This window comes from Rhinolophus ferrumequinum, chromosome X (genome assembly GCF_004115265.2).
Source record: "Rhinolophus ferrumequinum isolate MPI-CBG mRhiFer1 chromosome X, mRhiFer1_v1.p, whole genome shotgun sequence".
NCBI classification, from domain to species: domain Eukaryota; kingdom Metazoa; phylum Chordata; class Mammalia; order Chiroptera; family Rhinolophidae; genus Rhinolophus; species Rhinolophus ferrumequinum.
This window is the reverse complement of record NC_046284.1, coordinates 3,492,645-3,518,287: the sequence shown is the minus strand read 5'-3', so window position 1 is coordinate 3,518,287 and position 25,643 is coordinate 3,492,645. Positions and strand designations below refer to the sequence as shown.

Sequence of the window (25,643 nt, the reverse complement as noted above, 5' to 3'; positions counted from 1 at the left end):
GCACATGGCAAATATTAGGATTATAGTTTTCCCTGACTATAGAGTTCACTCAGTCATTCAACAGATGTTTTTATTGAGTACCTTACTCCATGCCAGGCACTGTGGAGCTCTCGTTCTAGTTATTTATGGTAATTGCTCTTTTTTTTAGTTTTTGTTCTTTTTTGGTAGTTTTTGTACTCTTTTTGTAGAGTTTGTTCTTTCTGCAGTTTTCCCTGTTGTTGTAGTTTTCTGGTTTGTCTTGTTTTATTTTAAGAGCTGAGTATCTCAGAGCCCATCATGTCTAATTCAGTTAAAGGTATCTACAAAAAGACAAGTTGGGTTTGCTTATTATTCACAGGATTGTAGTTGCTTCACGGTTGTGCCTTGAAAATCATTTGACGTTCATTCCCTCATCAGCAAACATCACTTGAGAAATTGCTGTAGGAACTGTGCTTGGTGCCGTGGGGCGGAAGGAATCAGCTCGGACACGGTTTCCTGCCCTTAGGGAAGCTCTAGGATCATTGCAGGACCCACACTTTTATGTCCTTCTAGCATTTTCCAGAAGCAAGATAAGTTTGGCTCCAACTGAGAGCCTTAGGGATGCTTACCGATGTAACAGCCCCGCCTCAGGAAGGTCATCTCCCTCCCCACCGTCAGAAGGGTTCCTGACACTGGGTAGGATTCTGTACCCAGCTGTGAGTTCCGGTGTACAGGCTTCATCCACATCCAAGACCCACAGGGACATGGCTCACATTGAACCAAGTGCCACCTGCTGTCTTGCCATTGAGAGGAATGAGCGGTACACACTGGGGGTAGCCTTGTTTCATCTTTTATCCTCTGATACTCAGCAGGGCTAGCAGGGAAGTAAGGGGGGAGAATTCCAGTTTGGTCTAGTGGGTTGAAGGCCAGACAGGAGGGGGGCACCTGGGGCGACATTTCTGGTTCTGCCACTTCCATTGCCTCGGGTGACCTTAAGAAAGTTGCTGTTCTAAAAATCACTCATGTTTGCTCTCATCTGTGTTGGATACTCTAGCAAACAAGTTAGATGAAAGCAATCCCTGCTTTCTAGGAACCTCAGCTTCCCTTCTCCCATCTATTAGGTAGGGAGAAAGTAACCGGTGCGCAGATATTGTCCCTGCTGTGGATTTCCTGGGTAAACTTGAGTGAGTCATCTCTTCTCGGTTTCTGTACTTGTAAATGTGGAGGATGGGTGGCTGGACGCATAGGCTCATGGGTACTGCCATCCCGGACTAATAGAGTCCCCAGTGCAACGGAGAAATCAAGGTTGTGAACTTGTGTTGAACCCTTGTGAGGAAAGGCAAGAGAGAAATAAAATCTTAACGCTGTTTCTTACTGAATTTCAACGGGCTTTCTGGTGGTACGTGATGTCACAACTCTTGGGAGCTCTCCTGCCATGATCAGTGCAGATGCCCCCAAGTTTTCCATGCATTTCGCTGCAGAAGAATTTGGACTTGAGGCCGAGTTGGGAGTAGTGGGGAAGTTGCAGAATGCTGGGGCTTGATCAAGGAGAGAATGGCAACCTCCTGCTCAAATATCTAATGTTTCGGTTCTCTCTCGGTTGCCTCTACTAACCCGAGATCTCACCAAAGTTGTATCTCCCGGTGAATTATCCTCAGCAAGCCACTGAAGCTTCCCGTGCACGTGGCACGTGTACTTAAAACCCCCAGACGGTGCCAGACACATTCAGCGCTCAATAAATATTAGTCTGTGTCCCTGGCCAGCTCGCTCCTTCACTCTGGGTCCCTGGCTCTTGGCTTTCGCCTTCTCTCCCCCCACCCCCAGCAGTGTGACCTGAGGGGAGAGGCAGCGGCGCAGCGATTGGAGGAACTAGAAGGCAAGAGCCCCGCCCAGCACAATTTGTGCGACTTTCTGGGGAGTCCGGTGGGCCGGACTGCTTCCTCATTGGTCGAGGGACCTATAGGTGGGCGGGGTGCCCCTACCGCCAGCTCGCCGCCTCTCCCTCCCCACCTGCGCCAAGAGTGGCCTCCGGTTGACAACAGCTAAGCAGCCGCGGCAGCTGTTGCTCTGGCTGGCACCGTTACCCCCACCCGACCCCGGGCTCCGCGCGTGCCCCGGACGGAGCAGTCCCGCCTGCGCTCGCCTCTTGCCCGCTGGCAGCTGTGTCGGGGTCTCGAACCCCATGCGGTGAACGCGGCCTCCAGGTAGGAGTTGGGGCGACGGCAGGGGGAGACCCGGACCCACGCGGGGGTAGCGAACTAAGCCACTTTAGCCGCCCTGATTTGGGGTCGGAGTCGCCTAAACTAGGGGCACCCGTGAGCCCGCCGGGGGGGCCGCACTTCTCCCAGGAAAGCCCCGCGAGTGAGGTGGCGGAAGGCGGCTGCCCGCCCGTTATCCCTGGGCCTGTCTGGAGTCGGGAGCCTTTGCTCTGGGGCTTAGGAGGGGGGCCTGAGCTGGGCGAGGGCGGCGTGGCTCTGGGCTCTGTGGCCGGGTCACGCCGCTTCTCCTGCCCTCTCCTCCTTTCTCTGTTTTTGCGGGCATTTCCAGGAAGCCCCTGGTCGCGCCGTGTGGGCTTTCCCTCAGCCACTGCCTTCCCTTCTGAGAAACGCCCCGGACTTTCCTGGTATTAGGGTAGCTGTGGGGATCAAGCGAAAACCTTTGGATAAGTTGCATCTTTCAGGGCTCAGTTTCCCCATGAAGTCCAAAATGGTTTTGGATTGGAGAACTTCTGAGGCTTTTAGTGGACATTTTTGGGATTTCCAAATTAAGTAGTCTGGGGTTCTCTCCATTTCTCTTGTCCCAAGACTCTGAATTATGACTCAGGAAACCGAGGTTCAGCCACTAATTCATGTGACCTTAGGAGAGGCATGCGACTTCTGTGAGCCACAGTGTTTTCAGTATCTAAAGGGCCAGTCTCTTCCGCCCTGACGTTTGGGGACTTGGTGCATGGATCCCTGCTCCTGGCTGGCAGGTAAAGGGTTTTCTGAGACGTGTGGGGCCAGAGGAGCTACGCAGATGGAGAGCATTGTGGTGATTACGCAGCTAAGCCAGCTGCAAAAGTAGTGGTGGTGGGGAGGGCTGGGGCCAATGCAGAGCCCTGGGCCCCAGAGGTTGAGCTGGAGGGCCCTGGCTTGTCTCCATCCAGAGGAGAGGGTGATGAATCACACCCAGGGCTATTTTCAAACCCTGACTCCTACTGTGGGACCTGTTCCCACCCCCACTTTAGGGGTTGCTGTCCCCACCCACCATCTGTCTTACTGCTCTCTGAATTTTCCCTTCACTTTCATCCTCCTGGAATGGAGGAGAGGCAGTTCTTGTCTGAGGATAAGAGGGCAGGCAGCCCAAGGGCGCAGAGAAGGTGGGGGTTGCAGGTGGTTTCTGAGTGGTTGATGGAGCAAGTGGGAAGAATGTGGCAGGGAGGAGGATGGGGGCGGGGGCCTCTTACTCTAAAGCTACAGCTACCATAGCGCTGGTCATCCTGGGCTGGCCCTCGGTTCTGGGCTTTAGCTTTTGTGCAACTATGTTCTGGATTTGGGGTTTGGGATTTCTGTTCCCTGGACCTCTGTAGGTAGGGCTAGAAAGTGCCGCGTGGATGGAGTTCACTAAGTCTCCCCTGTTGGCTCGTCTGCTCTCTTCCCCTTACTCGACTCTTAGAGTGAAACTCTGAGCGTCTGTGGCTCCCATCCCATCCCCGACATGGAGACAAGCACCTGGAGAGAAGCCGCCATAGGGAAGTGACATCTGGAGGTGTTTAGAGCAAGAAGAGGGGCCGAAGGTGTGCAGAGGGGCTGTGTACCCTGCGTGAGTGTTGGGGCGCGTCTTCCTTATTAAAGCACCTTCTGAGTCTGAGCAGAGGAGCAAAGAAAGTGGCACATAGAGCCCCGAACTTTGACACTTTCTGTCTTCTTATAGTTTTAAAATTCCATTCATAGCGCTACAGAGTGGAGAGGGAGCAGAGGACCCCTGGAGCCAGGCATAACAGCAGCAACACAAAAACAAGAAGGTCCCACAGGGAAGAGAGGGTAGAGTCTCTGATGGGGATGCTGTCGCAGCTGTCAGTGGTCTCCTGCCAGGAGCTCCCTGTCGCAGCTGTGGAAAGTTCAGGTTCAGCGCTGGCCGGCTTACCAAAGGCAGGCTGTGCCCCCACCTTTGAGTGGAAGGTGGGGTGAGGAGCCTCTGGCTAGAAGAGGGAGTTGCCTCTGGCTTGAATAGAATAGGGAGAACTTTTTCCTTGGGTTCTCAGTTTGGGTAGGATCAAGTGTCATAGCCCTGAGCCTTTGGGAGGCTGTTGTCAGGTAAAATACAGGTCGGGGATCTGAAATCTGTGAGGTCTGTAGGATGAGAAGCATGAGCTACTCCACCTCACAGCCCTAAACAGACTAGTTGAACATAGGGCTGGGTACACAGTTGTCAGTGTGAAGTGTTTAAGGCTCTATTCATCTGTGACTTGGGGTCTTGGTTTGTGTGGGAGGGGGGTGTGTGTGTGTGTTGGTCCTGGTGAACTTGAATTAGTGGACTAGAGGCAACAGTCTGAAGTGCTGCGTTTGTGTTGAGTCTCTTCTTGCCCAGCCCTCCACCTTGGCAACTGGCATGCTGGTTGCTGTACCTGTTTCCCCAACTGGCGGGGACTGTGGAACTGGATGGTAAGTTCCTTAGGGGCTCAGGGTGGCATTCGGCAAAGAACAGGGGGTTGGGAGGAAGCCGGACACAGGGAAGTTTAAATCCAGGCTCTGCTTCTCCTGTGCTCTTGGCCTCTCGGACTCTCCGTTTCCCCCCACCTTTTTCACTTCCCCGGGTTAAACGAGGGGATCCATGGCCAAGTGCTTTGTAAACTACCAATTGCCACACAAATGGTTAAGTGCATGTTCAGTGCTCGGTCTTGTGGCGGACACAGAGTGTGACCCCACCTTCAGAGACTTTACCATCTAGTTTGGAAGTTAGTGGTGTAAATAATACATGACACACCAAGACTTTACCTTGGCGAGGGCTTTTAAAAATGAATTACTGTGAAGAATTTCAAACACACAAAAGTGAGATGGTTAGTGTAATAAGTCCCCATGTGCCCCTCCAACAGCCGGTAGGCGATGGCCACTCAATCCTTCCCTAGTTACACCTTCATCTTGTTATTTTGAAATGAGTCCCAGAGACCTCAGTTTTTCTAGAAATAATTCAATATATAGCTCTAAATGATAGGGACTCATAAAATATAGCCACAATACTACTATCACACCTAAAATAGTCCCTTAATATCACCAGATATCCTGGCACTGTTCAGATTTCCAGTGGTTAAAGAGGACATTTTGCCCTGGGAGGCCTGACCAGGGAGCGAGTGCTTTTGATTAAGGGGAAGATGAATGACAGAGGCAGTGAGCTGAACCTTGGAAGAGAGGCTCAGGGAAGGTTCCAGCCGAAGCTGGAGGCCACTTGTGGAAACCCTATGCCCTGGTTCCCTAGAGGTAAATGGGAGTTCTAACTCTCCCACTGGCCTCCCCAGTTCTAGGGCCACCCAGGAGCCTGGGGTGGGCAGGCCGGGGAGAGTTCCTGGGAGGCTGCTGTCCTCCCGCCCCTCCCCTGGCCCTGGCCCCGGCCCCTGAGGCCAGTTTGGAGCAAAACAGGATGCATTCAGGATGAGCGTCTTTCCCAACTTGTCATCTAATCGCCAGGGCCCCGCTTGGAGCTTCCTCTCTCATTCACGATAAAAACCCTCACTGTCTCGCTTTTCCCTCCAGCTCCAGTGAGCGTGTGCTGACTTCCTCCATATCCGGGCCAGCCCTCCCACCCTCACCCAGGCTTCTTCCCACCGCCCCAGAGCAGGCTGTGAGGGAGGGAAAGACCCCACAAGTGATCGCCCTGCCTGCAGTCTCCTACCCTTGGGCTGTCCTTGGGAAAGAAGTGGCTCCTTTCCAACAAGCCTGGGGTCCTGCCACTGCTTGGTTAATGATTGAGCCACATAATAACCACCTTGGAAAGTCACCTCTTGGTGGTGGCCATTAACTAACTCCCTGTCCACCTCAGGCCTTAAAGGGACCCCATCCTGAACCTTCCCCTTCCCCAAGGGGACATTAACAAACATTCAGTCATGGGAACTTCTGGGGCCCAATTAAACTCCTGCCCCTCTGTCTTCACTTAGGCAAACAGAGGTAGTTATTCCCATTGCTTCAAGGGCACACGTTGAACTTAGGGGGTGAGGCGGCTGAGGCGACAGGGATTCAGACGGCCAGTGGGGTAAGGGTCTTTGTAGGCATCAGAGCCAGATGGGGTAGGGGTGTTTCCAGGAGCAGCTGACGCTATGATCTCAATCTGAAAGTCTGAAACAGCAAGAAAGGCCCGCTCAAAGGGTGTGCCATTCCTTGGGGTGGGATGGAGCTGTGTGTGTCTTTTCAGCACAGCTGTGGATCCGTCCACGCCAGGCCAGGACCTGACTGCCAGTTACACTACCTGTGTGTATGGCTGAAAGAGAAGGCCTTCCCCAGAGAGCCTGTATCTTAACAAGCCATATGACTTGGGAAGGGTCAGGCTAAGACCCAGGTCCAATTTAGAAAGCTCTAGACCACAAGCAGTTTTCTGCAGTTTCGGCGAGACGAGAAGGAACCAACATTTCGTGGTGGGCCCTACTGTAGTCAGGAAACCTGGCTTCTAGGTGGCCTCTCCATAGCCACCTCTCCAGGAGTGACTTTAGAGAAGACATTTGCTTTCTCTGAGCCTCAGTTTCCACATCTTTAAAAGGGGCAGGGCAGGTGTCACAGACTCAGTGGTCTCTCAGGTTCCCTTCCAGCTGTGAACGTATGCATTCCCAGTCAAGGCCTCTTTCTTATCCACGAGGCAAAGCTGAGCTGCCACCAAATTCTGCCAGGCCCACTCGCTAAGTTGTCAGCTGGCTCATCAGTTTGGGCTGGCTGCGTCCTGTACTGCCAGAGCTTGGGTTTTCCATTGAGCATGGGCTTTTGTGTAGTTTGCTGTCTAACCCCTCCCCATGTTTGCATCTGTCCTAGCTAGCCACCGTCTGACCCATTCAGCCACAAGTTAATGAGTGACCCGCTCCCCCTGGGTAGTACCAGCCCAAGGTGCTGCTGGGATCCCAGATCTCTGTGAGAACCAGCCAAGATCGTAGCCAGCTCCAGTCACCTTTACGCTTTCTGCCGTGATACCCCAGAGGTAGGAAGCAGACGTTGCTCAGCGGTCCAATGCTCCTGAGGCATGGGTCTTCCAGCCAATTGCTCATGCACTTCCTGTGCACCCATCTTCAGTACCTGCAGCAGTGTTGCAAGGCAGTTGCTTTCATCCATGGAATGCCCCAAAGTTTTCTTTTTACGTCGAGCTGGACTCTGTCTCCCTGTGACTTCTACCTCTGGGCCTCAGCTCTGTTTCTGGGGACCATCTGGACCCCGTCTGCTCTCTCTGACCTTCTGGGGTCTGAGGAGAAAACCTGAGTCCCTCTGTTTCTTCTCTGGGCCGAATAGCCTCAGCTTCTCCAGGTGTTCCTCCCGGGACCTTCCCAGCCACATTGCTGTCCTCTGCACGTGCTACTGCTTGCGGCACTTGGGGTGGGAAATGACTCTGTAGAAGGTCCTCACTCTCCTGTTGACTTCTGTCCTGAGCTTTTCCAGAAGAGCCCCCCATATCTTTTTCTGGTGATTCCAGCAGGTAGATTCTGAACCCCAGATTCCTGGGTCCAAGCACCTTGTACAGCTCTCTCTGATTTGTTCGGCTTTCAGGTCCAGCCAACTCCGATGACCGGGGAGCCCTTGGAGGGGAGGGCCACCTTCTTTGCCCCCACAGCAGACGGCACTTGTGGTGAGAGGAGACGCTCACCTTGATGAGTTGGCGGCAGTGTAATATGTACGGGCTGCCACGTATCCTGCTTTCCTGCCGCTTGCTTTCCTCTCTTGAGTTGGTGGGGGTGGGGGAGGGGATATTTTAAGGAGCACTGAAGCCGGAAATGAACATGAGCCATGCCCACAGTGGAGCTTAGAAGGGTGAATCAGACAGGGAGGAACACCAACTCAGCCGTTACTCTTCCAGCAGCCAGTGACGATGACAACCATGAGTCCTCCCACTGCTTTCAAGTTTCCAAGGCACTTTCACTTCCATGATGCCACTCTGTTCTCAGAGCTGCTGGGTAAGATAGACAGTGTGCTGCCTCCACTGTGGTCCTTGCGGACCTCCACCTGAGGCCCAGGGAGGACAAGGGCAGGATGATTCGGAACCCAGGTCTCCTGATGCTTGGACCTCCCTGTTTCCTCCAAACCACAGCTGGCAGCTCAGGCAGCTGGGGCTGACTCGGCAGCTTCCCCACCACAGAGCAACCTCTGCCCAGGCTGCAACTCGGTTCCCATGGTTGAGGGAACGACCTCCTGGGGAGGTGGCTGAGGATTTCCTGTCCTTTATCTGGGCTGGCCAAAGGCTGGCCTGTCCGAGGTGTGAAATAGGTGCTTGCAGCCAGCTTTTCTGCTCCAGGCTGCGGTCAGGTCAGGCTGGGGTACGGGCAGGGAGCTTGGGAAGCCCTTGGCCCGAGACATCTGGCCTGAGTGGCCCCCACCTGAGCAGAGCCTTCGAGATGAGAAGAACAAACAGGGGCATGTGGGAAGGGGCTGAATTGTACACATGGTGCCTGGGGCAAGAGAGTGTCAGGTGAAGAGCAAGGGAGTCTGGTATACACAGTGCTGGGTGACGTGGGGCAAATTGCTTAACCCCTGTGAACCTCCTTATTGTTTAGTAGTACCTTCTGCCACCTTGTCACTTTGCTCTTTTTCACTGACCTGGGGATGTGCAGTGCCCAAGCCTGTCAACTCCTGGGCATTAAGTCTGCACTTTTCTGTCACTTCAGCTTCCACCTCCTCCCCATTTTACACATGAAGAAAGCGAGGCAAGGAGAGGTTAAATGAAGGGCTTACCCAAGGTCACACAGCTAGGGAGTGATGGAGCTGGGATCAGCACCCAGGCACACTGACGCTACCGCCCACACTCTTAGCGACTCTGGTGCCCGGCGGGAGGGAAGAGCTGAGGCTGGGTGTCCCTCCTGCCCCTGGCTGCCCATTGCACCCACGAGCGGTCAGGCACTCCTGGGCACACAGCCCCCACATCCTTGCCTGCCTACCCCGCACCCCCAGGTGGACAGAGGGACAGGAAAGAAAACTCAAAGGGCTGAGTATTCATGCTCTAAAGCAGAGCTGCATTGGGGTGCGGGGGAGGGTGGCAGGAAGGAGTTGGGGGGTGGTTCTGATAGCAGGCCCATGTGATTAGCACCTTCCAGCACTGCGTGGCCTTGGGGAAGAAGAGAGACTTTAATGAGCTGTCTTGACAACCAGGCTGCAGTTTTTAGAAGGTGTGGGTGGTTAGAGGCAGGCAGGAGGCCGCTGCACTCTGTAAGTCCTCCAGCTGCTGTGGCCCCTACTGGAATTGGGCATGTGGGAAGGGGGCCTTTTGTCCAGAAGCTCTAGCCTCAGGGCCCTTGGGTGCTGCAAGCTTCCTTCTATGGGGCTGTACCATCTGCCAGCTCCATTGCTTTTGAGCTCATTAGCTTTTATCTATCTTGTTTGCAAACAAGCCCCAGAGGGTGCTACAAAGGAGAGTCCATCTTCGCCTCTTCCTCCCTGACAAGGATGGGCCTGGTAGCAGCTCTGGCCAAGTACTCCAGGAGCGTTCAGCTTTTGTTCAGTTTTCAGACCTTGGTGCCAACGTGGGGCCTGGCACTGAGTAGGTGCTCAATCCTATTAGTTGACTAAAGCGCATAGCCAAGGGAAACTGGATTTGGAGGGGACAGTGTAGGGAGGCTGACATGGTAACAGATTAACAGGAGGGCGGGGAACATTTAGGCAGGCTCCTGGCCCCATCTGTGTCCGATAGAAGCCACATGACCCTTCCATAGGCTCAGGTCCCCCGCCTTGTGCAGTAGGCCTGATTTGGACAGGGCTATTGTGGGGACCAAATGATATGTGGGATGATCAGGTGCTTTCTCCACTATGGGAATTTACTTCAGACTAAGGGCTCATACTGGGAAAAGCCCGGCATATGTTTTTTGTGTCTATGGCCTAGGCAATTTCTCGTAGTTAATGAGGAGGATTCTGACTTGGTGGTTCTCAGTCTGGAGCCGGACAGTCTGACCTTTACAGATGACACTGAAGCATAGAGAAGTTAAGTCTTGGCCAGGACAATCTGTGTAAAGTCATTAGTCCAGGGCCTGACACATCATAAGTATTCAGTAAACCTTAGCGTCTATTATTAATTGATATTAATAATTACTTTCATTATCATCAATGAGCACAGCTGCAGCTAAGTAGTACAGCCAGGATTAAAAGCCATGGATGGCTGGCCTGTTACTCTCCCCACTGTACCCCCAAACCTTACACAGCCGCTAGGCCAACATTTTGAGTTCTGTTTCCCCCTTGCCCCACCATGGCCTGAGCATGCATGTTGTCACCTTCTGCCCTCTCCTTTGTGCTCAGGTCACAGGGTCTGGTTGGCTGGCTGGCCAGCCGCAGGGCTCAGGGGACAGCTTGTGTCCACTGGCTTCCAGAGAGAGAAGAGGCGCCAGTTAAGCAGGCTACTTCTCTCAAGCCCATTTCCTTTGTGTCAGAGACAGTTTTCTCTGGATCTCAGGGTGGGGACAGGCTCCTTCAAGGCATTTCCTGTCCCGGAGTTTATATTTGGCCTCAGAAAAAGGAAAAGGAAGCAGGCAAGGCAGGGGGGGGGGTGGGGGGGATGTAGAAGTGGTGGCACCGGGTCAGGGCGAGCGCCAAGACTTTGCAGGCCAAGAGAGGGAAGCAGGAGATGGCGCATGTCCTTTCTCTCCAGTCAGCTGGGATGTCCTTGCAGGAGCTTCGGATAGGAAAGCGGAGTGCTATTGAGGCCACAGTGCCTCCACCCTCAGGGCGAGTTTATCTTCCCTTCTCACACCTGTGGGTCTTAGTTCCTGGCAGTGCTTTCTGCCCTGGAACAAGGTGTTCTGGCCGCGCGCTGAGTTGCAGGTGTGTTCTCACGTCTGCATCCTTGCTGTGGGGATACCAAAGGAGGGCGTCGGGTCAGAGGCCCACACACTGTTCAGTTGGGAAGCAGGACTTCCTGTGTAGGTGTTGCCAGAACATTCAGTAGCCCTTACCACACTGCACTGAGGATGCTGAGACCAGTGGGACCCAATGCAGTGGAGCTCTGATTGAATGGGGGAGACAGACTCGAGTGCTGCTGAGAAGGTGGTGGAAATGTGTAGGGGGCCATGTAATTTAACTCAGCCATTGGGTGGTAGTGGGTGGTGAGAGGTCAGGGAAGGAAGTGTTCATGGGAGGGGATGTTTGGCCTCCATCCTGAGGCATAATAGGAGTTTGTAGCTTCAAGTCAGGCTGGGTCAAGTGCCAGGGAGAAAGCAGTCTAAGATATCTGTCATAGGCTGTGGGCAGTGCGGAGCCTGTTAGGTCGCAGACTAGGAGAGTGGCCAGGTCAGCGCTGGGCTCTCGGAAGGAGAAGCTGGCAGGACGAGCTGTTGAAAGGAGAGACTTGAGGCTGGGAACTTGGAGGACTGAAATAATCCAGGCATGAGAACCTGGAGCACGGCTGCATGTGGGAAACCATGACCATTCAGTGGAAAAGTTGATAGAACTTGGTGACTAAATACATGAGTGGAGAGAGGACAGACCAGGATGACTGGAGATCTGCTCAGATGTTTGGTGCCTTTGGAGGAAGGAAATGAGGAGAGCCAGCTTGGGAGGGGAAGATGGCTTTGGTCTTGATCCTCACTGAGGACCCTAACTTGAGTCTCCCAGAAGAAAATGTGTAGCCACTGTCAGTCACACCTACCTCTGCTGCGGATCTAGATTTTGGTGAATGGCCATTAGAAGACAGGGAAACTGAGGCTCAGGTAAAGGTAGGAGCTTGTCCAAGGTCACCTGACAAGTTCCTAGTGGAGCTAAGGCCAGAATGTGGTTCTCCTGACCTTCCATCCACTACTCTTCCATACCACAGTGCAGACCAGTTCCCACTGGTTTAATATCTGCCCCAGACTGGTTAGGCTGTCATCTCTTGCCTCCAGACTGGGGACTGGAGGGGATGGAGTAGCACGTGGCTTATGAAAACACCTATCTTTCCTTGTCACTATGACCTTGTCCGAGCATCTGGGACTGGGCTGGGGGCAGGATCCCCTGGGGGCAAGAAAGCTAATGGAGAGCGTGCAGCAGAACAGGTGGCAGCTTTGACCTTCGCTGTCACAGGGAAGCCCTGGGCCAGGCAGGAATGTCAGCTGCCTGCTTTGGCCCTGCTGTATCTAGTGCTAGCCTAGGTGACCACAGGCTTGGCCAACCCTGGACCCAGATTTTCAAGCAGCCCCAGGAGGCCAGGGATCTGTTTAGCCACCACACCCTTATGACCCTCCCTCACTTACAGCTGTGTACTGGAGCTCAGGCCACAGCTTCATGGGGGAAGGCGCACGGTTGGTGTTTCCTTGTGTAACTTCCATATTTATAAAAACTCCAAACTAGAACGGCCAGCTCTCCTTAGCTGACTCTGCAAGGGGTCTGCAGTGTCCATAGACAAGGGATCTCCATTGAATATTGTGTCCATTCTTCGCCTCACCCCCCAGGACATCCCCAACGTGGGGTGGAGCTGCCTGGAAGTGCCTGCGACCCCCAGGTAAGGTGTCACACTTCAGGTCTGGAATCAAACTTCCTTTGGTTGTGGGGGAGCATCCCTGGCGTCTACGCATCCCTCCCCAGTTGTGACAACCAAAAATGTCTCCAGACGTTGCGAAAGGTCCCCGAGGGGAGAGGGGCATAAATTAGCCCTGGCTAAAGAATCCCTGTGGCCCTGTGGCCTTGGATGCAGATGTTAAGGAGAACCACACATGTGAACCTGCCACTGGCCAGCAAGAAGATTCAGTGGCTTCAGTCATTGTCACCCAGTCCCATAGCGTTGTACCCTCCTGGGCCACTTGCCTTGGTGCCTCAGTTGTGACAGGGAAACTCCAAAAGTGTTGCTCACATAGACCCAGGAGCTTGGCTTCCGAACAGGTGTAGTAGGGGCCCCGCGTTCTGCCCGCTGACCTAACAAGCCGAAGGCCAGCCAGTGTCTAGCACTGCCAAGCCAGGCTGCTGGAAGCCCGGCGGCCCTTGCTGTGGTGCGCCTCCTGTGCGGTTTGGAATGTGGGGTGAGAGCTATTTTGGGCTTGTCTCCCTCCCTCTGCCTCCCTCCCCTGTAAGCATCTAGTCAGAGCTGTGATTCCAGCCAGGAGCAGCCAGAGCAGGGACACGAGTGTACCCGACCTCCCAGTGGACAGGGTATTGCAGACCCCCCCGAATGTCCACTCCAGGGTTGGGAGGGGAAGTCCTGGCCGTCCTGGAATCCCATGACAGCTCTTAGTATGGGCCCTAGTGAAGGCCCCTGTCCCTTGGTCCCCCAGAGAGAGATGTGGCATAGCCAGGCAATCACCTGTTGCAGCATCTCTACCAGGGTCACTGCCAACCCAGAGGGCCCCTTTGTGCAAGTTCAAATGAAGCTCCGCCGCTGACGGATCCAAGACTTGAGGCTGGACGGGCCCACTTCTTTTGGTGTAGGCCACTTATGGGAGGGTGAAACAGGCTGGTCGTAAGCTCTTGCGGCCAAGTGAGGTGTAAGCCCTCTCCCAAAAGGCCAGCATCTCCTCCTCAGGAGGTCCGTCTCTAGGAGTGGGGGCAGGCAAAGGAAACAGGCCTTGCATCAACCAAGAGAAGTGGTCAGAGGAGCTATCTGTCAGGACCTAGCATTTCTCAGGGGCAGCAGCGGGGCCTAGAGTGGTAGGCGGCCCCTCTGCCTGTCTTGGGTACCAGCTGAGCCCACCTTGAGAACGTGGGTTGGCACATAGACAGCAGTATTGCAGGTCTTTGTCCACCGCCTTGGAATGCTTTCCGCCTGTGCTCACTGAAGGTGGGAGAGTCCATACTGATACCAGATCTGTTTCAGAGATGGTCATCCTGCTGTGAGGGCCATGGATGAGATGCCTTTGCAGATAAGGCGCTGAGTATGGTAAAGGAACCCCACCCGGTGGTTGGGAGCTGCCTCAAGGAGCAGGTCAGCTGTTTGAATCAATTACCCCCACAAACACCCATAGACCTGCCCTCTGGTCCTACCACATGCATTCATATTTCTGCTAATTGCCCTCTCCTGCTCTCAGACCTAGAGGGAACGTGGGCCAGTGATTGGAACAGCCTGAGTTTGTCTCTGGCTAGAATCTTTCCAGAGACCTATGCTGTGGCCTTTTAGCAGGCCACATCTGTTTAGCTCAGTGGTTCTCTATCTTGGCTGCACTTTAGAATCACCTGGAGAGTTCTCAAAAACAACAGAAGCAATCCTCTCCCTAGAGTGACTCCCGCTGAGTGGGTTTGGTGACAATGGCAGGGGGAGTCCTGGTTTCCCAAAGCTTAGTGGTCTACTGCCTTGTCTTTTCCTCCTAGCTTTCTTTCTCACTTCTTCACAACTAGGACACGGTATCGGAACTAAAAGACTATGCGAACACAGTTCAAGTTGTGCTCACAAAAGCAGCCCTCTGTAATGACAACTTTCAGACAGACATTTGCAAAACCAGACAGTAACCAGGAAGGTCGGCTGGAACGCTGTTAGTCCTCACTGTGTAGATTTGGAAAGCAAAGCTCTGCAGATGAAGCAAGTTGCCTAAGATGACTTAGGCAGCAAGTAGGGAGCGGTGTGATTGGAAAAAGCTTTTTCTCCAGCTCAGTTATCACGGTTGGCCGTTACTGCCTTTCCTCCGTGGGGAATGTTGGTGCATTTCTCCTGGGTACGTGAACTCTACCCTCACGTACATAGAGCAGCTCAAGCACAGAAGCCCTGCTTTTGTCCTCATTCCATCGTTCTCTGAGTAGCAAAGTGCTCCATGCTAAGAGACCCCTGGGCCATGGCCTGTGTAAGAGTAGGTGCGGACACCACCACTGACCTCGGAAACCGTCCACTGCTCAGCCAGTCCTTCGATGCTCCCTCCAGGAGACCTGTGAGTGTGGCCCTGGGACCTGATTTGACTCCAGAGCTCTCTAGTACGCTCTCTCCCCCAAATCTATGGCTCAGATCCGCTGGGTCTCTCCCGAGGGCTAGAGTCTGGGCTTAAATCTCAGTGGAATCCAGTGTGTGCCAGCTGAGTGCTCTCTCTGACCTGTCCTGGCATATTACCCTATCCTTGGCCAGAGCACAGCTTGTATAATATGGCAGTTGAAACTGTTGGAATCTGCACATCTGGACAGAGGCAGGACCAGGGGCCACAGACATTCCTACATCACTCGCCTCAGCCTGCCCGGTGTCACTCTCCCCGCCAGGCACATAAGGCAATCCTCATCAGGCCGCCTGGGCCCCAGCCCCAAGGGAGCTGATTCTTCTGGGGGTGGGTGGTCACTCCTGGCCCCAGCCTGGGCAGGCTGCGACGGGTGGGAGGGACGAAGGCAAAATGCCATTTTGCCGTAGCTTAGCCCTTAATCACTAAGACGTATGTCCCGGACTGCTTCATCTGGTAGGTAGCCTCGGGGCCTCCCAGCTCTCCATGGGGTGGTGTGTTGTCCAGAGCCAATGTCCCTGACATCCTGTTGGGCAATAACCTATTACATTCTCCAGATTCCTGCCAGGAGGGCTGCTGGGGATTCATCTGGAGCCCTGCCGTAAGCTCCTCCGCTCTTTTGTCTTTTGGAGCTGTTGTGGCCTCCGAGATTTCTGCCTCTTAACCCACTTCCCTGAGCCATTTGGTTCCAGTTGTGACAGGGATTTGGATGTGGCCACTTACCAGACCCAGAAGGGGACGCTAGCTGGGCTCCTTTCTCCCATTTCCTCTTTTTCTTTTGGGAGGCTTTGGGCAGAGGGGGGGGACTCGTCTGGTGAGTGCTTGGTAGTAGGTGTCAGGGTCTTTCTGTCTTTCGAGTATTTTATTGAATGCTCTCAGTAGCTGTTAGAAGTGGATTCCATCACCCTCATTTTATAGAGGATGAAACTGAGTCTTAGAGAGGTTAAACAACTTGCCCAAAGTCAGAGAGCGAGTGAGTGACGGCCCCAGGATTTGAACTCAGGCTTGTCACTCCACTAGACCAGAAGGGGCAGAAAGAAATGTTTGGGGACCTGGAGTTGATTCCTTTGAGTCATTCCTTTGAGTCTAAGCCCTTGTTTATCTGGCATCTGAGGGTGGGTGGGCATAATGTGACGGAAAAGAGTGCTGGACATGGAATTTTGGGATCAGGCTCTCAGTCTCAGTTGTGAAACTTAATTGTGTGGCTTGGAAAAGTCCCCTGGTCCTCAGTATGCCCCTACTGTAGCGTTTTACAAATACTTATTTGGAGTGTCCTATCACAGACCAATTAAACCAGCCTCTGGGGAATTGGTGGTGCACAAACTTCTTAGCTGATTGTAACAGGCTTCCAATGGTGAGAATCCCTGAGCTGAGTGATTTAGGCCAGCGCTTCTCAAACTTTCATTTGCATGCAAATCACCTGAGTATCAGGTTCAATGGTGGTTCAGATCAGTAGGCCTGGGACTCTGCGTGTCTAACCAGCTCCCAGGTGATGCTGCCGCTGCTGCTCCAGGGCAGGTAGGTAGTCTTTGTTTCATTCCTACCTAGGGCCCTATGGCCCTGCTATTCCGAGTAGGTAGGTAGGAATGACACAAAGTGGCACCCACCTGAGTGAGCTGGTCTCCTTCACGCCTAGCATTAGGGGAGCAGGCAGCCCGCCACTCCCCCGTGGGCTGCGTGCCTTGGGCACATGGTGCAAGACACAGGACTTCATCACGGTGTCTTTGTTTGTTCTGGGGCTCCCCTGCCTTGGGTGGCCATACCAGGCTCATGTCTCTTTAGATGTCACTGTTCCCTTCTGTGCCCTCCTTTTGGCAGGTTCGATCTGGCCCCTCCTTTGGCACCTCCATGTTGCCCTAATGATAGGAAAGCAGAGCTGGCTGTTGGGAAGAGCTCTGAGGATGGGGAAGGGCCTTCTCTCAGGTGTGTGGCAGGAGTAGGAGACTGGGTTGTGGTCGTAGCAGCCAGCTGAGCTGCCCGGCCAGCGAAACCATGTCCCTCAAATGCTCGCTGGGTGGGCGTGAAGTCCCTTCACGCTGCTTTTATCGCTGCTCTTATCACATCCGCCAGGCCACCACCTGCCTAGAGACCCGGATCCTTTCCCAGGCCTGCATTGCCCCCTGCCAGAGGGGCGGAGGTAGTGCTAGCTGGGCCCTGTGAGAACAAATGCTGTCTGGGACCTCTTAGAGGTCCCAATAAGTCCTAAATCTCGATCATAGGTTAGAGGGTTGCAGTAACAAAATATACGCACATACACACAGATGCAGGTGCATGCACAGACGAGAGGCCTGTGGGGGTGCGTATGCAAGTGTATGAGCCCAGGCCAGTCCATGGGGATCGTGGACATAAGGAAATGGCTACAGATGCTGGCGCGGTGTGCATCCCCGCCCCATCCCTGTTTGTCCCCAAAGCCCTCATGGACTCCCGCGGCTGCAGAGCCTTCCCTTGTCCCTGTCAAATCCTCATTAGTGTGTGACCCTTAAGGAGCCTATTACTTTTCCTGACCAACTTCCACGTTCCCACATGCTTTCCTTCCTCCTCTACCCACGCAGCATGTCTGAAATACTGATTTGTCCTTTAACTTATCAGTTCCCGCTGCCAGGATCTCATCCAGAATTTCTCTGTGGGAGAGCACTGGGAAGAGAGAGCACTTCCCGTCTTGGAAAAACCCCACCAGTCTCCTTGGAGTGGCCTGGTCACATGTGCTGAGAAAATGAAGGAAATGGGGCCCGGACTGTGTGACCAAAGCAGCTCTGCTGAGCCAGCAGCTGCCCCACCCCCATGCCAGGCCGCAGGGTCCCAGCCCCACTGCTCCCAGGCACCACCTGGGTAGGGAACAAACAGCTGCCCGGGCAGTCTCAGGGCTGCGCTGCTGGTACTCAGCGTACGCTGGGCCAGGAGCGCCTCCTCTGTGCTTCAGTCCAGCTACGTGTCTCCACTGAGGCTGGCAGGGATGCCCCGCTGGCAGGCACTCCCAGAGCAGAGGCGGGAGGCCGACCCAGCTGTCACCCTCCAAGACGCCCACAGGTCAGCAGTGTGTCGGCATGACAGGCAGCACTGGGTAATGCTGCAAATAGGCCAGCCACTGAGGAGAGCTGGGGCCATCCTGGGAGCTTCCCAGGGCAAGGAAGCTTGGAACTTGATGAGTGGTAGGGGAGGAAGAGCCCTGGGGCAGCCACCATGTCAGAAGGGTAGGAACCCTGAGCGGGAGTCAGACTGGCCCCAGCACTGCTACCCTGTCAACTGTGAGATCGTCAACTGTGACACCATAGACCAGCCCTTCCTTTCTGAGCCTGTTTGGAGGTCTGTGAAACGGGAAAAGTAAAGCCTTCTTCACAGCTTGTTGTGTGCATTAAATGCGGTTTGGTTGTCAAAGAGCTGGAGAATGTTAGGTATGATGAGGGTGAAAGAGAACCATCATTGGTGAACATTTCGTGTCCCTAGCTGGACTAGTCAGTCTACGCAGACCACAGAAGGCGATGGCTCCCCGAGGGAAGAGGGGTGAAGACACAGTTGTGCGTTTCTTCCCCAGCAGCACTCCTTGACCCCAGAGGGTTCTGGCAGTTGCTCCTGTTGGTGGGTTCTGTTCTTGGGCAGGGTCAGGAGAGTGGGAGAGGCTGGGGATAGGCAAGGACTGAGGCTCAAGAAAGGGGGCTCAGCACGGACGGGAAGTGGGTCTTGGGGAGCTGAGGGTAAATCCTACCTGGCTGGAGCATGAAGGCGATACACCAGCCCTTCTGAGCTACTCTTGCCATTTCCGGATCACGAGAACTAGAGGTGCCTGCCTGTTGGAGGTGACACCGCATGTACCCATCACCCCGCTAACCCCACTTCTCCACCTCATTCTCCCCGGCTGTTCTGTTTTAGAAGCTGAGGCCAAAAAAGCATGCGAGTGGCTCCGAGCAACAGGATTCTCTCAGTATGCTCAGCTTTTTGAGGGTAAGGCTTCTGTTCCCCCACCCCCAAACTTTCCTCATCCCTCCGTTTTCTTTCACCTGTATGATGGGGCACATCAGATTCTCTGACTGCCCTGCTTGTAGTTCCACCTACGTCACTGTCCCTACTAGCTGGCTCTCATCAGCTCTCACAAGCTCCGTCGTCGCCCAGGTGTTAAAATGCCTGGTCTTGACCACGGCCCCTGCTTGGTACCACTTCTGCAGGTGCCAGTTGCATGGATGTGGCCCTGCCCTCACCCACCTTCCCCGTAGCCTCATTTCTCCGCAGGCCTTCTTCATCTTCCTGTTTTTCTTTAGCATCGTTCATACTTGCTGTCCCCACTTGCCCTCTTCTTCCCACATCCCCACTACACCCTGGGTTCACCCCCACTCGCCAGCCACGCGGTCCTCTTCCAGCTCACCGGTGACTTCCATGTGATGAAATTCAGGGGTCACTCCCCAGTCCTCACTTTATCTCTCAAAAGCGATCAGTGTACTTGGCCGCTCACTTCAGCTTCTAGAAACCCTCCCTCTGACCGTCTCTCTGGCCACTCCTCTCAGTCTCCTTAGTGGACTGCCATTCCTCTAAATGAGAGGTAAATGTTGAGGTGTCCCAGGGCTACATGCTGGCCCCTCTGCTCTCTCAACATTTCTTTCCCAGGAGATCCTTGTCCAGGCACCATCTATATTCTGGTGACTCCCAAATGTCTGTCTGTTCAGGTTTATCTATTCAACTGCCAATTAAGTATCTTGACTCTGATGTCAGATGGCTCTAAACCTGAACCCCTGATGGTATCACCACCCACGCAAGCCCCACATCTGGAAATCATCCACAGTTCCTCTTTTCCTTTGCCCCCGTAGCTAACCTTTCAGCAGGTTCCTTCTCCCTCAAGACTATATCTTGAATCGATCCACTTCCTCCCACCTTCACTGCCACATCAGTGTGACGTGCATCACCCGTCGCCTGGCCTAGAGCACCACCTCCTTGCTGTGAATGCACAGAAGCTGGAGCACCTCACTGTGTCCCTCCTGTGCTCTGATTGTGGCACTTCTCCGCTGGCTTCCATCACACTTAGAAAGATGGCCCTTTACTCCTCTCCCCTGTGCTCACCATGCCCCAGGCTCCTTTCCATCATGCGCTCACTCCGGGCCCTTTCCATCTTCAGAGACTTCATGTGACTGCTGCCACGAACTCTTTCCAGGTTCTTTGCACAGCGGGCCCCTTTTCATTCTTCAGGAGTCAGCCCAGAGGTCACCACCCCCAAAGGCCTCTGCTGACCACCTCCCTACGAGTAGCCCCCGCCCAGCCTCTCTTTACCCAATCACCTTGGCTGATGTCTTTGGAGCATTTATTCCTGCATTCTCTTGTTTGTGTCACATATTGTTTATTGTCTGTTATCCCCAGGAGAGTGAAAAGTCCAGAAGGCTGGGACCATTTCTGTTTCATTCACTGTTGTGTCCCATGTCTGGCACAAAGGAGGTGCTCAATGAACATTAGCAATGAATAAATAGGCTCTTTTTACCAATAAGGCAGAGAGATGTGGGACTTCCTGGCTGCTCTCTTCTCCTCCCCTGCTCCTTCCTCTCTCCCTCCCCTCCCGAAATCCCAGGGACAGGGCCCCCCTGCTCTGGGTAGCAGTGGGAAGTGTTTCTTCTGTCCTCACTCTTTCTCTGCTCCCCCAGCTCACCTTGCACCAGAGAGGAGGTTCCATGTCTGAGCAGCCCCGGTTTCAAAAGGGACTGGGGGGGCATGTTGGCTCCATGCAGCCACCGAGGGCCTCAGGTCTGCAGCTGCGCATGGACCTGCTTCAGTGCCTTATGGGGCCTCTCCTCCACCTTTCCCCTGATGGCCTACTTGAGCTCCCTGGGCCCTTCTTTCCTCCAGGCTTCCTCTGCTCTGTTTGTCCTGGCCTGCCTCCCTGCTTCCCCAGCCTCCCCCTTCCAGCCCAAGGGCCGCTGGCAGAGATTCTGACCGACCGCCCCCAACTCATCTTGCCTTCTCTGCCACACAGAAGGTTCGTTTCCCCTGGATCTTGGCTCTGTGAAGAAGGACCACGGTTTTCTGGACGAGGACTCTTTGGGGGCCCTTTGCAGGTAGGGGGGCTGAGGGCCAGGTCTGGGAGGTCGGGGCCTGGCTTGGGGCTTCCTTGTGGAAAACAAGCAATCCCGTTCGCCCTAACAGAGGAGAGGCCCCGCCTATTAACAAAGCTCATCCACTGACTCTGTCTTCTGGGTCTGTGGCACCCTCACCCACTAAGGCACTCGAGCTGGAAAGCTAGGATCTGGCCTTGGTTCTTTTCTCCCTTCAGTTACATTCCCCCAGACCATCCTCTGATCTGTTCCCTCTCTACTTACACCAGCTCGGCCCTTGTTTGAGGCCAAATCATGACTTCTTGGTTGGATCCATTACTGCCTCCTAACTAGCCTTCCTGCCTTCCATCTCTGCATCCTCCGCCTCGTCCTGGGCCAGCCTCCCAACGGCCACTAGACCACTAGAGTCAGTTTCCAGGCGGGCACGCCTCCGCTTAAACTGTGTTAGTGCCTGAAGGGAAAAATGCAAAGTGTTTTTAGCGTGAGAGCTGAGGCCCTTTGCAGTCTGGTTTTGACTGACCTTAGCTGCCTCAGTCCCCGGTCTCATACTCACACTGGTCTGTTTATTGGCTATTTCCAACTCTACCTTGTCCCAGGCCCTCTTGAAGCCTGGCATATGAGTCCCTGTGTCTGTCTCCCTCAGCATCCCATTTCTGTCTTCCAGGAAGCCTTCTCTGACTACACCCCACTCTGGTCATGGAACTGCCTTGGCCCACCCTCTGTGTGCCTGCTGTGCCTTCTGTCCTGCCGTGTGGTGGTTTGCTTCTTGTCCCATCTCTGGAGTGGTTGCTTTCCACATGTAAAAGCTCTCAGAGTCCAGCGGCCACAATCTCCCCGATATCATGTCTGGCACTGAAACCTTCATGAACACTGGGGCTTGGGAGAAGTTTCGATGGCTGCGCGTGTGAAGTAGTGGATGACACCTTCGGAGTGTCTTGGTAGGCTATGCCCTGCAGGCTTTGGGGGTTAGGATGCTTGGGTGAACACTGCCTCATTTTCTTGCAGGAGGCTGATGACCTTGAACAATTGTGCCTCGATGAAACTGGAGGTTCATTTTCAATGCAAGCAGGTGAGGCATGGCAACAGTGGGGAACCCAAGACCTTCACAAACCACTTGGAAAGTAGCTCCAGTGTCCTGGGAGTCTGGGGCGTCCAGAGCAGTGCCTTGTTCCAGCCTGGGAGTGGGGTGTAGGGGGCTGTATGATGCCTCTGGGTTTTGGCCTGATCTAGTTGCTGAAGTGTGATAAGTACCCTGGCCCGTGGCCTCACGCACCCACCTCCTGGGTTTGCTGACAACTTGACCTAGAGATGGCCCCTCCTCAGGGAAATCCATCTGCCTCTCCTCCCTGCTCTGTGATGGCAGAAATTCCTTGAGTAGGGGGTAGAGACAGAATAATGTGATAGAAAAATCATGGCCTGCATGGTTTTAGAAGTTAGGGTCCTCAACCCCACCCACATAAAGTCCACAGTTCTTTCCGACTCTCCCAATCTGGGATTGCAGAAGCCACGAGGACTGTCGGTCTTCATGTAGCCCTGGATTGTGAACCTGATTACCCCATCCCTCCCCGGGGTCAGGCTCTGTGGGTTTCCTCTGGGGCTTTCTCCCTCAGAGGCCTGCAGCTGGGTGCATCAGCCAAGTTGCCAGAAACCTGGCCTGAGAAGCAGAAGACCCCGGGGACCTGGTCACAGCTCTGCCACTGACTGCTCAGTGACCTTGGGCAAGCCTCTTGCCCTCTCTGGACCTCACTTTTCCCACCTTGCAACTTAGAAAATGAGAAAATCTAAAATCTCCTGCTGCCAGCTCTGGCATGCTGTGATTCTGATCTAAGACTGTAGTCTAGACTTGAGAGGTTGCTGAGGACAGGAGGTCAAGACGCCTGGACTCTAGCCTGGCTCTGCCACTCACTTCCTGTCTGACATTGTATGACCTTGGGCAAGTAGCTTCTCACTTGTGGGTCAGGGTTTTCCTATCTGTAAATGGGGAGGGATTAGATGAATCAGATGACCGTTACCATCCATCTGGGCTTCTTCCTCTGACACTCCCAGAGCTAGCTCCCTCCTCTAGGACATGTCCTCAACCAGAAAGCAGGGTTCTTTGCCTCCAAGCCCCACAGGAGTTTGGAGGCAGAGAGTGGAGCACAAGCAAGGGCTGTGGGTGGACTTCTCTGACCCATCCGTGTGGCACCCTTCCCAGAATGACGACTCTGATGACGAGGAGCACTGTACCGTCGGCAACCCCTGGGCCTTGCAGCGAGAAAATAATCACTGGTCTCGCGTGGGCTCCTCTGACCTGCTGGCTCCACCGAGCCCTGGACTGCCAGTGACCTCCAGTTGTGAGAGCGTCCTCACTGAGCTTAGTGCCACCTCCCTGCCAGCCATCACAGTGAGCCTACCACCCGAGCCAGCGGACCTGCCCTTGCTAAGCCGTACCCCCAGCCCATGTGACCGGTCCCTCCTCAGACCCACCCAGGGACCAGAGGGTCCCCAGGACAAAGCCAAGAAGCACCGTTCCCGTAGTTTCCTCAAGCACCTTGAGTCTCTGAGGAGGAAGGAAAAGAGTGGCAGCCGGCAAGCCGAGCCGGAGCATAGCCCAACCAGTTCGGAGAAGGCCACCAAAGCCTCGTCTTTCCGCAGCCGCCGTGCCTTCTTCTCAGCTGGATTCTACAGGGCCAAGAACCGGGCAGACACCTCAGCCAGTGGTGGTGGCACTGAGACTCAGCGGGCCTGGGAGGCCTGGCCTGTGGCCACATTCCGGCATCCTCCACGGGCACACAGGGGTGACTGCCTGGTGCATGTGCCCAGGGACCACAAACCAGGCACATTCCCTCGCTCCCTGTCCATTGAGAGCCTGTGTCCTCAGGATGGACACCGTCTGGCCGATTGGCAACCAGGTAGGCGCTGGGGCTGCGAAGGGCGCCGGGGCTCCTGTGGCTCCACGGGCAGCCATGCCAGCACCTATGACAACATGCCCGAGCTGTACTCAGCTGAGCCTGTACTGGCTCGGGCCGAGGCCGAAGACGAGGAGGAGGCTGGGGGCAGCTATGCTCACCTAGACGACATCCTGCAGCACGTCTGGGGCTTGCAGCAAAGGGTAGAGCTTTGGTCTCAGGCCATGTACCCAGACCTGGGGCCTGGAGATAAGGAAGAGGAAGAAGATGAGGAAGAAGAGGAGGAAGCCGCTTCATCAGTAGAAATAGCCACAATTGAGGTCGAAAGTCAGTCTGAGGCTCCAGCCCACAGAGAGTCCTCAGCCCTGGACCAGGCTCATGTCCAGGCAGTGAGCCCGGCCCCGGCCAACGACGAGCCCCAGGGACAAGCTGAGGTCACAGCCCCGGGCCTGGCCCAGGGTAACGAGCAGGAGGTGACTTCAGGTGGGGAACCCACCTCTGCGTCCAGCCTGTCTGTGGAAGAAGGACAGTCTGTTTCTGACACTGTGGCATCCTCCAGCGAACTGGACAGTAGCGGGAACTCCATGAACGAAGCTGAGGCCGCAGGGTCCCTGGCTGGACTCCAGGCATCAGCACCCCGTGAACGACGAGATTCAGGCGTTGGAGCCTCACTTACCAGACCCTGCAGGTGGGAGTTCAGGGTAGGGGTGGGGGCAGGGGGCTCTGTTGTTTCTGTTGTTTCCCGCCCCCCCTTTCTTCCCCTCTCCACCCTCCCTGCATCTTTGGCCCCCACCCCAAGCCACTTTCTTAGTTATGAGGCCCAGGAGCAGGTTCTTGGGGGACTCGGTGGTTAACTTTAGGCAGCCCGTCACAGGAGGGAAATAGCATGAGTGTAGGACTCAACAGTCTAGAATATCAGGTTCTGGACCTGCCTCTGCCGTGGCCTTGAGCAAATCCTAGCTCCTCTTCGGGCCTTACTTTCCCCATGTGTCGCCCAGTTTTGCCATTCTGGGTTTCTCAAAGCAGCCCTTCCACTGCAGCCTGGAAGGGTAGGGGCTGGTACTACTTGCTGGCACTAGATGGGTCTGAGGTCTGTGCCACCTACCTCCCTGACAGCGTCTGGGCCACTGGAAAGCCCTGGAAGCTGAGAAGCTGTTCTCTCCCCCTTGGGCCCAGCAGTAATGTGGACAGTGATCCCATCTCCCTGCATTTTCTCTCTTTTGGGAGGAAAGCGGGACGAGGAGAACAGGGCCCTTTCTAAGGTTGACCCAAACCTGCTCCTCTGGCCTTCTCCACGCCTCCCCCCTCCTCAGGAAGCTCCGTTGGCACAGTTTTCAGAACTCCCACAGGCCCAGCCTCAACTCCGAGTCCCTGGAGATCAACCGGCAGTTTGCCAGCCAGATCCACCTGCTGCACAAGGGCTCCCTGCTGCGGCTCACGGCCTTCATGGAGAAGTACACTGTGCCCCACAAACAGGGCTGGGGCTGGTGAGTGTGCTTGCGCCCCTCCCTGTGCCGGCTCCAGGAACCTGGGAGGGTCAGCCCCAGAAGGCGGACACAGACGGGCAGAGCCCACAGGAGGTTGGAGGGGTGTGGCCTGAGAGGCCAGCGTGGCTCTGGGTAGACATCTGCAGGGGGTGTACATGGCATGCATGGGAGTATGTACACTGCATGTGATGAGGAGTGGTGGTGGTGCTGGGGGACCCAAGGTCCTTTTCCACCCTCACCTCCATACTGCACCAGCAAGCCTGTC

The 25,643-nt window shown here is 54.7% G+C and overlaps 1 protein-coding gene across 7 annotated transcripts in view; it reads left to right on the top strand.

Annotated features, from left to right (window-relative positions):
• STARD8 (StAR related lipid transfer domain containing 8) overlaps positions 1–25,643 on the top strand; it is a 37,124-nt gene that overhangs the window by 5,715 nt on the left and 5,766 nt on the right. The window contains exons 1-6 of one of the 7 annotated variants that reach the window (XM_033109192.1): positions 1,970–2,162; positions 18,845–18,916; positions 20,925–21,006; positions 22,009–22,072; positions 23,198–24,579; positions 25,205–25,378. In XM_033109192.1, the coding sequence (XP_032965083.1) occupies positions 22,016–22,072; positions 23,198–24,579; positions 25,205–25,378 (1,613 nt within the window). In that variant the 5' untranslated portion in view covers positions 1,970–2,162; positions 18,845–18,916; positions 20,925–21,006; positions 22,009–22,015. Of the gene's footprint in view, positions 1–1,969; positions 2,163–18,844; positions 18,917–20,924; positions 21,007–22,008; positions 22,073–23,197; positions 24,580–25,204; positions 25,379–25,643 lie in introns of those variants that run through there. The other 6 variants (XM_033109178.1, XM_033109170.1, XM_033109202.1 and 3 more) reach the window with 6 other exon arrangements.